General features: G+C 35.8%; 2 protein-coding genes across 4 annotated transcripts in view; one reads left to right on the top strand and one right to left on the bottom strand.

Annotated features, from left to right (window-relative positions):
- Window positions 1-10: 10 nt before the first annotated feature.
- On the bottom strand, window positions 11-9,971 carry LOC113111002 (ras-related protein rab7-like). The gene is made up of 6 exons (XM_026275364.1): window positions 9,660-9,971; window positions 5,978-6,040; window positions 4,598-4,724; window positions 4,164-4,382; window positions 2,104-2,232; window positions 11-1,314 (listed from the first exon to the last, which is right to left on the bottom strand). The coding sequence occupies exons 2-6, from the start codon at window positions 6,028-6,030 to the stop codon at window positions 1,219-1,221; spliced, it is 624 nt and encodes a 207-aa protein (XP_026131149.1). The 5' UTR covers window positions 6,031-6,040; window positions 9,660-9,971; the 3' UTR covers window positions 11-1,218.
- Window positions 8,220-14,339, top strand: part of slc25a26 (solute carrier family 25 member 26) — a 44,267-nt gene continuing 38,147 nt past the window's right edge. For 2 of the 3 annotated variants that reach the window (XR_003293245.1, XM_026275362.1), the window contains exons 1-3: window positions 10,884-11,033; window positions 12,062-12,218; window positions 12,472-12,581. Coding sequence is in view for 2 of the 3 variants with exons in the window: in XM_026275362.1 (XP_026131147.1) it covers window positions 11,001-11,033; window positions 12,062-12,218; window positions 12,472-12,581 (300 nt within the window). In the remaining variant the exon portion in view is untranslated. Of the gene's footprint in view, window positions 9,034-10,883; window positions 11,034-12,061; window positions 12,219-12,471; window positions 12,582-14,339 lie in introns of those variants that run through there. The other variant, XM_026275363.1, reaches the window with a different exon arrangement.

Raw genomic sequence — 14,339 nt, 5'->3', positions numbered from 1 at the left:
TGACTTATAATAGCTGTTGTGTAGACACATTTCATTCGTTAATTTCAAATAGTTCCAGTTCACTTAATAACAATGTACATCAAACACAAAATACCACAGTTTTATTCAACAACTTAATTACTTTGAAATACATTTAGCTTGAACAATGTATATGCTGTGCATTTTGTTTTATTAAATGTCACGGACAATTCAGTTTTCCCCTAATGTTGTCTAGTTGTTTTATTTGAATACAATGCAACAGATAATAATAATTACAATAATAATGAACAAACAGATGGGAAAAGATCAGAGTGATACTGAGTCTCTACCATCCTGAGCTACTGGTAGAGTCCAGGCAAAATACGAAAGAAAGAAAAAAACAACAACGTCTATGCCACTGCTTGTTCATGGCAGACTCGCGGTGATTCGATCATGCTGACATGAGGATTGACGAAAAAAAAAAAAATAGAAATACTAATTGTCGTAATAGTATGAATAGTAGATCATTTAGATGTAATATCTAAATTTCCCATTGCATGGTTTGCTATTCATATTTCCCTGTTCCATTTTGAGGACAGCGATTGGGCGTACACTGGAATAATTGACTGCAGTTCTCAGATGTAACAGCGGGGGCAGTGTGAGACCTCCAGTGCTTCGGGACTTCACAAACTGAGGAGCGTTTTCAGGTTCATGACTTTAAGATGCAAATGCAGCATGCTTTACACCAGGCCGCCATTTTAATTCAAGCACATTGATGAAGTAGTTGAACATGGCGGTAGTTATGGTACCAACGCACGGCTCTGATACACCCCCCATCTTTCAGCGTTCACGTCAAACGTATTCCAATTGCACTGCGGGGCTGGATCATAAAAAAGTCTCAAGAGCCATTCAAGTGTTGTGAAGAGTTTCAGTAGGACTTTTTAATGTGGGCGAGGCAATGGTTCTGCACAACCGGTGCGAGGTGTTGGGATTCGTGTACGAAAACGGTGTCAGATTGAGCCTCTTGAGCATATGTGGGTGGGTGTGTGTTTGTGTCTACGGCTGTGAATGAGAACTGAAGGATACTGAATGAGAGGATTTCTGCTCGTCTACAAAGGCCAGCGATTATATCGAGTAAAGGGGAGGGAAGGAGATAAAGGAGAACAGGGGTGAAAGAAAGAACGCAAGAGAGGGAGAGGGAGTGAGGCAGAGACAAGGCCAGAGAGGCTGAGGGTGAAACGTTGCGCCCCCTGGAGGTCCTCAGCAGCTGCAAGCCTCTGCTGATGGCTTGGCTCTATCGTTCCGGTCTAGTTTAATTGGCTCAGGGAACTCGTTGTATAACTCCACTTCAGTTTCCTACAAAATAAAAAAAATTGGGTACAGATAAGTCCTAAGTATACTTTAGTCTAAGCATATACATACAGCCAAATATGCAGACTTTTAAGTATACTACATTTGACAGAAACATAGACACTCGACAAGTGAACTAGAAAGATTCATCCTTGTCTCTGACCTTATTTCTAAGAAAAAACAGAATTTCGTGATATAAACCCAGAATTGTGAGATATAACCTCAGAATTCAGAGGAAAAAGAATTGCAAAACAGAAACTCCAATATCTGGCAAATTACGTGAAAAAAAGCAAGATAAATTAAATTCTATTTTTATTCCATTGCGGGAAAAAAACAATTGCGAAAAACTCATAATTCCAAGATGTAAAAAAAGAATTGTAAGGCAAGTCGTGAAATGTAAAAAGTTAGAATTACAAGAAAAAGGCTTAGAACTGCAAGGAAAAAACTAATTTTTGAGATAAATATTCACAGTTACCGTGTGAACCGTTTATTTTTATTCCATGGCAGAAGCAGGCTTCTATTTATCACTGCTGTACCCATTTAAACTAGAGTTTGTAACTTAACTCATTACTCAATGTTTTGATGTTATCTACATCTACAGTAGTTTGTTGTTGTTCTGTTTCCTTGATTGTTTATTGAAAAAGAAACAACAGGCCTTAGCAGTGTTGGCACGTTGCGTACAATCTAATTAGTACAAAAAAATATATATATATGAAATTTGCATCAAGTGCACTGTTCGTAAGCATATTTTAGTGCTTTCGTCACCAAATGCAACATGTATTTCAACAAACATACCTGTTTGAGTGCATTGCGCGCGATGGTCTGGAAAGCCTGCTCTACGTTGATGGCCTCCTTTGCACTGGTCTCAAAATACGGGATGTTGTTCTTACTCTGACACCAAGCCTGTGCCCGCTTAGTTGTTACCTGATGTATGAAAGAAGCAAAATGTGAAGTTCACAGAAACTTTGAATAAGTTCATAGATGTATTATATTCAACATGAGGAAATGTGTGTTTGCAAAAGTCTCTACCATGACACTAGTTGATATGGTTCAGGTCCTTCAATGTACACAATGGTTTCAAAGTTTAGTGCAGTAAGAATGTATTAAATGGATCAAACGTTTTTCAAATAAATGCTGTTTTGAATGCTTTTGAACTTTCACTAAAGTATCCTGGAGAAAAAAAGCATGACAAAAAGCATGATGTTTCTATGAAAAGATGAGGACCAAATCAGCATATTAAAATTATTTCTGAAGCATCATGTGGAGGAATGGCTGCTGAAAATACTGAAATACTGCCTTGCATTTACAGGAAATATATTTAAAATAATAATTTATGTAATAAATTATTTTAGATTAAATGTAGCCTAGGTGAGCATAAGAGACTGCTTTGAAAAACATAATTTTCATTCATCCAAAACTTTTGTTGTTTTATTCATGCTAGATGAATAATCAAGTCTTCTCCACAAGTTATTGGAGGTGTCATTGACTGAAAGTTAAGAAGTTTAAACACTTTACATGTGTATGGAGGTCCTAAATTAGCTTTCTTGGCCTCTTTGAATGTGACATGATCTTGAAATATATTCTCTACACACTTCATGGGTCAATGATATAATATTTTATTTTTTATTTTTACAATCTATAAGGTTATTCTAAAATGCACTGAAAATGCAATTTATACTCGCAATAGCTCCTTTCACACATACAGTCTACTGGTAAATTACCGGTAAATTACCATTAAGAGATCAAGTGTGAACAGGATCTTTTTAAAAATACCGGTAAATTCTTTGTCAGTTTATCTTCCGGAATGAGAAGTTGTAACATTACCAGTAATGTGGTCTGTGTACAATTTTGAAGCTGATGTGTGAATGGTGCTTTCTCGGTAAAAAGATGTAGCGTCGTTTACTTTGTGAACAGAGCTTTTTTTTATTTACCGGTAAAATGAAGAAGAAAAGTCCCAATTAAAAGAAACCCATTAAAAAAAAAAAAACAACAAAAAAAAAACAACATTAAAGTGATAGTTCATTAATTCTGTCTGTTGTCATTAATTACTCACCATCATGTTATTCTAAAACCCGTTCGACCTCCGTTCATCTTCAGAACACAAATTAAGATTTCTCTGACCCTCCCACTGACAGCAATGTAAGTATCACGATCAATGTCCAGAAATGTAACAAGGACATCTGTAGAATAATCCACGTGACATTAAGGATTTAACTGTAATTTTATGAAGCTACGCGAAAAAAACAATTTATGCAAAGAAAACAAAAATAATTATTTTATTCAACAATTCGTCTCCTCCACATCACCCTAGAATCATTTTGGAGAGTATCCACTGAACGTAAAAAATGCATGCTGAGTCAGCTGCGCCCACGGATACACTGATTACGTCGTTTACACTTTGATCTGAATGAAAACAGCTGACACAGAACAGCATACGTTGTTTGCCTTCAGTGGATACTCTCCAAAATGGCGCTATAGTGATGCAGAGGAGATACATTTTTATTTTTGTTTACTTTGCGTACAGAATGCATTCTCGTAGCTTCATAAAATTATGGTTGAACCCCTGATGTCACATGGATTATTTTACCAATGTCCTTGCTGCATTTCTGGACATTGATCGTGTTGCATACATTGCTGTCTATGGAGGGTCAGAGGACTCTCAGAATACATCAAAAATATCTTAATTTGTGTTCCGAAGATCAACTGAGGTCTTACAGGTCAACGACATGAAGGTGAGTAATTTAATAAAACATTTATCAATCAAATTAAAGTCATGTGGTGCGACCAACATACTAAAATTATAATATAAAGCATCAATCTGAATGTACCCTTACAACAGAAATCATTGCACCCACCTGCCTGTTCTCCAGATCGATTTTGTTGCCCAGCACCACGAAGGGGAAGTTCTCTGGGTCGCGCGGGCTGGCCTGGATGAGAAACTCGTCTCTCCAGCTGTCCAGTGTCTTGAAGGTGTTTGGGGCAGTGACGTCGAACACCAGCACACAGCAGTCGGCACCGCGGTAGAAAGCCACACCCAGAGACTGGAAGCGCTCTTGACCTGCTGTGTCCCATATCTGAATGAAACGACACAGAACACTCACATAAAAGCTGCATTCATATATGGACATTCCGTCAGGCTGCATTATAAAACATATTTAAAACAGACATGCAGATTTATACAGCATGCAAGTGACTTTGGGATTATTTGTGTCCATCTGTAGAAATAATGCATGAGGATAGAAATTATATTTTTGGTTGAATTACATCCTTAATAATCTGTCATCTCTACCTGCATTGTGACAAGTCGGTCATCAACCATCACTTCTTTTGTCAGGAAATCTGCCCCTATAGTAGCTTTGTACTGATTACTGAACTTCTTATTCACATACTGGTTCATCAGAGATGTCTTCCCAACCCTGTTGAGACAAAACAATATTTATACCCAGACCTGGCCAAAAAAAAAAAACTCCTGGAGAACCAACACATCTATTAGTGACTGTGCAGAACTATGAGTCATACCAAATGAAACGCTCTATGAACATTAATAATGCAGGCCTTAACAAAATGTACATTGCCTTTATGAAACTGAAAATACTTTCTTGAGAATTTATATCCCACCCACAAACTTTCCCATCTTGAAAGCTCATTAAAGATCATGAGGAAATGAAAGGCTTTAAGGAGGTTTTTTATTTGGGTGGCTGACATGACAACATATAAATGCCCAGTGTGTCATGAATCATCTAAACATCAGTTTATACTGTCACTCTAACAATGCACTTGTATAGTGTCATAGGATTTTTTTTTTTTTTTTTTTTTGGAAAGCTTTCATGATAAATTGTATTTCTGATCAAATAAATCCAACCTTATTGAGTAAAATAGACTTCTCTCAAAAACATTTCAAATATATTACCCTAAGTATTTTACATTTATTACAATAAAACTTTGTGAAAGTACATCTTTATTTTTTTGTAACAAACATCCAAAGATGGAGCGAGTCACATGTTTGTTCTGATTCAGCGAGCAATTTGTTAGACAGATTCAAGCAGAGTAAAAATAGCGGACTCGTAAGTTTGTGAATCAGACTAGACAGATCGTGCTGTATGTTTGTCCGCAACACAATCAACGCAACAAAGATGTTTTGTTTGTTTTCTTCGTTATTAATATTCTGCTCTACCCTTTTAAGCACAGAACTTTCAAACTCAAATTTACAAGTGCTTTTCTCATGGTGCTTTATATTAGCTTCACTGCTGAATATAGCACTGCAAGAAACAAATCTTGCAAAAAAAAAAAAAAAGAGTTCAAATCTTTTTAAACCTTTACTCGATTAACACAATACTACTGTTTAACAGAATGCTCTAAAATTTCACACTTAAAGGCAAACTTCACCCACAAATTACAAAACTGTCTTCATTTACTCCGCCACTAACTTCCATTTTATGGAAAATTAAAAAATACCATGGAAGTCAATGGCTACAGTCAACTGTTTGGTTACCCATATTCTTCAAAATATATTATTTTGTGTTCAACAGAAGAAAGAAACTCGTATGGGTTTGGAACAACTTGAGGGTAGGTAAATAATGAAAATGTTCATTTTGGGCTGAACTATGCCTATAAAAGCTACATGAAAGTGGCAGTTGCCCCGAATTTATTACAATGGCATTGAACTCACCCAGAGTCTCCAAGAATGATCACCTTCAGAAGAACTTTCTTCCTTGATGTCATAGTGTCACAGCTGGGGAAGAGAAAGCACAGAGCATGAAGCCAAGATTTCAACAGCACAACTCATATGAAATAAAAAGGAAGTGAAAGCCAAAACTGTTTGTAATGAAACAGGCCTTTTCAAAGGAACTGCAGACAGGACAGGGACCTTGTAGGATGTAGTAAGCTAACTACTATAGCTAAAAGCACCCATTTGATTGAAGTTACACACTCTAAGTGTGCTATAAATGCCTTTTCTGATTCAATGACAAAACCCATGATTCTGCTTGCACTCTCAAACAGGTCATGTGCACTCCAACTACCAAAGTCACGAGAAGCGCTCTCTTACAAACAGCATGTACTGTTTCCCGCCAACTGTTATACACACAGACTTCCCTTTTTAAGCGAAAGGCTTGAACACGCCATTCACTAAATGCTTCTCCATCTTTTAATGAATACAGGCCATCGGTTAAGGTACTGCTGTTTATCCAGGCCAGGAAAGTGAGGACACTGATCACTGCTACAGACTTTAGAAAGTTCATCAAGATGACAGCGTTGCATAGAATAGTGCTTCCTGTACCAACAACTACCACCACCAAAAAAACTAGCTGGCATAAACAGAGGAACTTAGGTCATATAATATATATTGTAGTGCCAATACACAGCATTTGAATGGAAGAGCATGTACCATTTAATTAGGTGCTATTAGTACCTTTTAACTGCTTATCTTCATATGTAACAACTGGCCTAAAATCAGGCAGATGAAATCAAATGTGGACTGGATTATGTAATTAGTCCTTCATTTAGTAGTGAAAACCGCATCCAAATGCAAGGTTGGGCTACTGGGTAACATTTTGGAACAGTTTTGAGCATGTCTGTGGAAATCAAAGCTTTCCATATCATGTCGGTTTCATAAGCTGAACATTCAGTATGTTGCTAAACACTGTACAATCCACTGTACTTTTTTTCTCACAGCCTCGTTTTTTCATTACTGTCAAAAATTCAATATGGCACAACCGTGACTACCGTGTGAAGGTCTATGATGCATGTTAAAGACAACAGCAGATTTTGTTAGCTTTAATTTTCACTTAAAATGCATAAGTTTTTCAACATATCCCGCTTAAACCATGCAAAATTCTCCTTTCTACACACAAATTAGCATCAATATCAAAATCCAACAGATGTTTCTTATTAGTATGCTGATCCTACATGAAAGCTTAGCTTATGTTCACTGACAAATAACTTTAGGCTCCAGAGAAGCAAGGCATCATGAAATGACCCTCAGGAATGAAACGATTGCTTGATTTTCTTTAAAAATGGCTTACACTGAAATACAATTACTAAAAAAAAAAGAAGAAAAATCTGAACAATAAATCTAGTGTTAAACTTCAAGCAGCAGTAAACACTAAAAAAGTTGCTGTAAGAAAACCCCTCATCATGGATCACTAGGACCCACAAGTGGACTGAAGAGTTGCTCCACATAAAAATCCTTAACTCAAAGTCACCAACCTGGAACACTTGCTGTCTCTTTAGAGACATTGTAGTATATCACATTATTTATGTAATACTACACAGCTACTAAAAAAAAAGATGTAACTGCCAATAAACTAAAGAAATACATGGAAAGAAAGAACCACTCCTGAATATATCAAGGATATTGAAACATTTCTGATGTCTTTCCTGGGAGTGTTGAAATGAAGTAATCTCACGTGTACCCTGACCAGCCCATATGACACACAAAATCACTATAAAGTCTTTAAGCCTCTTTATGGTTCATCTTCATGACAGTTTGGCTCGGTCTCAAAACCTAACAAGCTGCTTGCATACCAAGGCTGCAGATTTGAGCATCAAAGGCATGTTTTTGTAGGAATATGACTTGGATGCCCAAAATTAATTCTAGCTCACATAATGTTGTATTGACTACGTTTTTTAAAAAATTATGTGACACAGAATGTATTAAGCAACACAAAATGTTAGATAAGTGCACTTCATCATCACCACAACTTTATCACACAGACCTTAGTCAGGTAAGTGCTGTGAAACAGAGGCTGTGAAGATAGATGTACAGTGGTACTATTGAGTGTACTACAACATACCGACTGCTGAGCTGACCAAATGTCTCTCTGAAATAACTTTCTGTTGACAAAATGTCCATAAAATGTTTTTTTAAGTTTAAAAGGACATGATGACTTATATGCATGGCATTTTAAAACTGCGAGTCTATTCCTCACAGTCTAGATTTTATCTGTGTTATTTTTAACATGCTGCTGAAGCTGAATAATTCAGCTTAATTTAATTCAGCAAGTAGAAATGAAAAAAGGTTTTTTGTAAACCAAGCAGCTTTCTGTGTGTCAAACCATTGTGAAATCTGACTGGAAAAATCTTGCGACCTCACATGAAATTCCTGGATTTCTCCTGAATCTTTTCAAGTTGGTACAGTAAATGTGGCTGCAGTTTTATCTCGTAGTATAAATACATTCTCAGATATACTGTACATCCGTAATGTCAGCACGATCCTGATGTTCCTATTTCATATTAACAGCAACTGCAAAAATAAAAGTACAAACTAACCCCAAAAAAAAAAAAAAAAATTGCTAGAGCATTACAGTGCAGTGTGTTATATTTACCGTAGTTTGGCTATTTTTGGCTGATGAAATCCAGTCATTTTAATAAGAATACATGTAACTGGGAAGTTTCCTGTGCAAATTTTGTATGGTTCAAAAGGTCATGCAAATTTGCCAGAACGACCAACAGAAGCTCCTTGTTTTGACTTCTGCTCTGTGTAAAACCATAATGCGTTACACACTATATTAAGAGTAGTATACTATTGAATTGTTTAGATAGGCAGCTGGATAGATTTTGAGACACAGCCAAGGATTGCAAACTGTTTTACGACTCCATATTTAATCTGGAACCCATGACACTCGGTAAAGTCGGATCACATGATAGAGCACTTTCCTTTAGCATGCATGAGAATAGCAGAATGCCATCCATTTATTTCAACACCACACTGCAGCAAATAATCAAGTGCGTACTATTAATGATATCATGTATCGACGCTGATTTTGAACTATAAAAGCGTTGTAGTGTAATGGTGGCTTTAGCATTATAGTAAATGGTTGTTTATTTAAAACGGATTGTTTCGCAATACTCCACAACTGTTTCGGTGTGCTGTAAACATACAAGCAGAGAGCGAATGTATTTGATGCGGCTGCTGGTTGTGCAATCATCTGTTTTCATATAAAAGCAAGACAGCGCTGTTAAATCCATATCTGATCGATTGTTATTGTGTCAGAGGCATTGAATAAAAATGTCTTCTTATGTATAGCTCAAGAAAAAGTGGTGCGTTTGAAGTGAAACGCAAATGGACACAATCCAGCGCGTCTGTCAGGGTTATTAGAAACACCTGATTATTCAGGGCCTGAATAGGGACAGATCAACATCACAGCGTGTAAATGACTGATTCTAACCAGGAAGGAAGTTATACACAGATATCGACAATTAAATCATCTCAGTGTCCTTTAACAGCATTACAAATGAGCTCGTTTGCTAACGTCAGTTAGCTTACATGTCATCTAAGTTACACCATCTCTCTTAACAAATCCACGACCAGTCTATGGATTGAACATGTCCATATTGATTTGACTACTCACCTGGTTTATAAAGCTGGAGATCTAGCAAATATCAATCTGTATTAGTGCTGTGGTGTAGCCTGTGAGCTAAACTGCTACCGTTGCCCTTACACAAGCCTGATGTTTATGAAGAAAACAAACAATAAGTTCAGCCCCTGTCGCCAGCGAAACACTGGCTCGCTTAGGCTAGGTGTATAGGCGAACTAATCCGGAATCGGTGATTCCAAAACGGGTGCTATAACCGCTATTGCCACCTCAGTTAAATGACGGGTCTTTTTTTCTCTTTCTGTTTCGAGATCTGCTTTAACTTCCTCCAAAACAACCCCTTGAAAGCCAGCGATGTCATCACGCAGGTGACGTCATCGCGTAGGCCCCAGAAGACACGCCCTAAAAGCTGACCTTCTTCTGAAGACCAAACTTTTAGGGTATTATTAAGTCAAGTTTTTTTTTTTATAGACATATACTTGTTTTTAATGACCACAACAGTATTGACTACAAAAATATGTAAGCCTTTTTCCACCACATACAAAAATCATGTTTTGGTAAATCAAACATTTAACATAAAAGCCATAATTATGACATAATTATTATTTTTATTTTTTTTGCCACAATGACTTTTTATGGCGTATGAAAAGTTTGATTTATGCCATAAGTGTAACTTAGATGTTTTAGTGTACAATTATAACATTTAAAATAGGCTACATGTCACAAATCCCAGCAAAATGTGAGAATTTGCCCCAACCAAACATTATATGCATATAATGCTATGTGTATTTATTTAATAGGTGCGTTGTTTAACTTATTTCTGCGTTATTCCCATTCCTTGTACACATATAAGATACAATATTGTGGTAAAATGTTGTAGTGTGGTGTAAAAAAAACATCAAATTAAACTAATAATAATAATTATAATAATCATCATAATAAATAAATAAATAAATAAATAAATAAATAAATAAATAACCTTAGAATGTCTTATTTAATTGAAACGCCACTAATTGCACGTGAACACAAAATGCAAATGTTATTTAACTTCATCACAATGAAATCCTGTTGTACTTTATACAACACTTTATTTTTTTAAATGTATATATTTTAAATACATTTACTACTTGATTTGTCTTCGTGTAATTGGTACCTTTGATGGAATAATAGTTCCCCCTGCTGGACCTATTATGATGCCATACTGGATTTTACAGTGATATTGCTGCTCTGCTGAGAATAAAGAGCGCTGTTGTTGTCATCACGGTGACGTCAGTGGAAACGCCCGCCTTTAAACATGGCAGCGCGCGTGATGAGCGTGCGATAGTTAGTGCCGAAGTCCAGTTTCTTTACCGTCTATGCGAAGTCCTCGCGTACAATATGGACAGGCAAGAGTTCACAGCCTCCCTTGTGGTAAATCATATTTTATGTCTATTTCATGTCTATGAGGTATCCTTCCTCATGACATCCACGATGCATGTGAAATAAATACAGTAAAATGTAATACAGTAACAGTGGTTTCATGCTAATGTGTCTGAACTTACGTGTTTCAGTCTTCTCAGACTAGTCCTTTTGAAAGCAATTTTGATCATGGTTACGATGATGAAAATAAAAGTCTAAGTAAAAAATGTCTGCTTATCAACAAATAAACAACACAAACGTCTAGTTTATTAATACTGTTGTTATTTGGTTTTATTGTTTTGCATTGTTTTAGTTTTTAACCATTGTAGCTTACAAAGAAAAAAAAACAATAATATTTCCCCTTATTTCTCACATATTAATTAGTTAATCAATTATAATAATTATTTATGATTTCATAGTCCAGGCAGTTGTTTTGCCGTATTTATTTATTCATTACTTTTATTAGAGAAAAATGTTTTTCTTTCCATTTGTTTCTACATCCTAATTATGAATTTGTTGGACTACAGCACTTCATAATAATAATAATAGTAGTAGAGTCAGTAGTTCTTTGTGTAATTTACCTCTGCAACAAGATCCGGACCAAAAAAGGACCAACTTAAAGTAATAATAATTCAATCATAGAGTTTTCACTCTGTAGCACTGTATTGGAAAAAGGGATTTGTTTGCAGATCCATATGTACAGTATTGCATATTGTTAGTCAGAAATGCTCTACAAACAATGGGTGAAAAATGGGGCAATCATAATGAATAACGAATTTGATAAAAAGTGGTATTCTATATCTCTGCTTCATATTAGTAGCCATATTGAGCAGAACAGAAAAGCTTACTCTTTTTCTCCTTAGAGGTCTTTAAAGAGTAATTTAAAGAGTAATGTGTGGTAAATTGTGGCATTACTATGTGGTAAAAATTATATGAGACTACAGTGAATAATTGCTCTGCACCAGAATTAAAGCACCTTATTATACCATACTGATATATAATGATGTATTAAAGCAGTATCATTGCTCTTCATCCCTTAGGCAGGCGGTTGTGCAGGAATGTGTGTAGATCTCACTCTCTACCCTCTGGACACCATAAAGACAAGGTTGCAGAGCCAGCAGGGCTTTTACAAGGCAGGAGGTTTCAGAGGGATCTATGCAGGCGTCCCGTCAGCTGCTATAGGCTCCTTTCCCAATGGTAAGTTAAGTTTATATATTTTATTATAAACATGAAAAATGGCTGCATGTTTCAAAGTTTACTTTAAACTCTTTGGAAGCTTATTATAACTGTATGCTGCATATACTTCTGATTATGATAAATGGCATATTTAAACCAGAATTGCTGGAATCACTAGCTCTCAGAATTTGCCTACAAATAAATGCACACATTTTTGAAAGTTCATGATATTTTAATAGTTTGCCTCAAATAAAGTCTTTCTTCTTGGTTCCAGCTGCTGCATTCTTCGTCACCTATGAAAGCACCAAGTCGTTATTCACAGGCTACAGTGCTACAAACTTGGCCCCCATCACTCACATGCTGGCCGCATCACTAGGAGAAATTGTAGGTTTCCTGTTATTCTTCTTTCTTTCCTGTTGTTTTGCCCTTTGTATTTATCATAATTTATTTACCCATTGCAGCCCAAATGAACAGTATGTCTGTTTCACAGACAAATATTCAGAAAGCTAAGAATGTGGTTTTTGTTGGCTGTTTTTTTGCTCTGGGTTAGGAGCCGGGCCACAGACGACCCTGTTTTTTCCCACCAGCTGGCCAAATAGGATCTTATTGTTGTCTATTGACATAGCTGTTTTTATAGAGAGGAGTCTTGCAGTTTTGTCAAGGGAGATTTTATTTAATGCTTTTATTCCTCAAGGATAGAAGATTTCATTAATTAAAAATTCCAGTAAAGACATTTATTTGTTGTGTCTCAAGGCATACTTCTCTAGATCCAGTTTGCTGTATTCTTTCAGGACAGTCGTTTATAAAATAGTCTTCATTCTTCAAAAGACCCTGTTTAACATAATTTATCACATTTAAATCTATTCAGCAGAATTTAGCAGCAGATTTTCCTCAACCCCGTTAGAAATTCCACACAAGAGCCTACTAATACATCACCATTCCATTCATCTCAATATGCAGCTGTAATTTCCAATTTCAAGTGATAGTATATAAAAATAAATGTTGTAGTTGGGTTGATCATTTCAATTTATTACCAATTAAAATAACTGAATGTTATTCCATCTACTTCTTAGTAGTGAAGAAGACACTCTGGTTGAAAAGTGGCTTTTTGCTTGGAAAATTATAGAGTGCCTATCATTAAGGGCTAATCACAGCTATTAAACAGTAAGTCAAGTGAAAAAAGCAGCTTTTATCAATTCAAGATACAGTCAAACCAAAAATTATTATTATTATTTATATATATATATATATATATATATATATATATATATATATATATATATATATATATATATATATTTTTTTTTTTTTTTTTACTAGTGGGTACAGGGACACTATAGTTCTTTAATGTAGGTGAGGATAGCAAAATAAATTAAACTGTAACATATTATAACCCAAAAATTCTTCATGCAGTGGACCAAAAGGATAACTGATCCAAATTTGGGACCAAAAATTATTCAGACACTTTTACCTGACCATGTTTTGATCAGGTGTTATTCTTTAATTGAATAAATTAAACATTGCTTGGTTGATCTAAATTGGTATTATCTAATTGTGTACTTAAATGTAACAGCTAACAGCTAATCCACCTACTTCATTACATATTTTCCTATCAAAGTTATCAGACATTATCAATATCTGCTTGTTGTGAAACAGTTCTTGTCATATTATATTAACATTTTCTAAATGATCGTGAATAAACTGCAATAATGTTGAAGGTGTCGGAATAAATTTTGGTTTGACTGTATGTGAATATGAGGTGAAGTTGAAGTCGGGACTGTTGATAACCCTTTGCCTGGTGCAGCAGGATTTGCACACTTCAAAAGGGGGATTTTAACAGCAGAGCCCTAGCTGAATCCCAGTGTGTTGTGGTTGTTCAAAGTCTGTAATCCTGGAGCTTAACCATGAAAGTCTTCACCTTAGGCCGTCTGGAGCAGAAGACAAAGTTATCTTACTTACATAACTCCTGCCATTATACAACTTCTGACTAATAGTTTTTCTAACGGGAGATGATTTAGAGTTTTCTGGCCCAATTTTGCATCAGTCAAGTTTTCTTGTTTGTGCAATAATCGATTTGAGTATTTCCTATTACTTTGTACATTTCCCCATAACTTTTCCAGGATTTTGCTCCTGCTATACTGT

The sequence above is a fragment of the Carassius auratus genome, chromosome 11, assembly GCF_003368295.1.
Source record: "Carassius auratus strain Wakin chromosome 11, ASM336829v1, whole genome shotgun sequence".
NCBI classification, from domain to species: Eukaryota; Metazoa; Chordata; class Actinopteri; order Cypriniformes; family Cyprinidae; genus Carassius; species Carassius auratus.
Note: the sequence above shows the minus strand (reverse complement) of the source record. Positions and strands in the feature narration are given on the sequence as shown.

Coding starts and splice junctions, on each gene's coding strand:
- LOC113111002 (XM_026275364.1), bottom strand. CDS start 6,030: ATGACATCAAGGAAGAAAGTTCTTCTGAAGGTGATCATTCTTGGAGAC. Junction 4,383..4,597: donor ACCGACTTGTCACAATGCAG/GTAGAGATGACA, acceptor CGTTTCATTCAG/ATATGGGACACAGCAGGTCA. Junction 2,233..4,163: donor TCGATCTGGAGAACAGGCAG/GTGGGTGCAATG, acceptor TTCATACATCAG/GTAACAACTAAGCGGGCACA.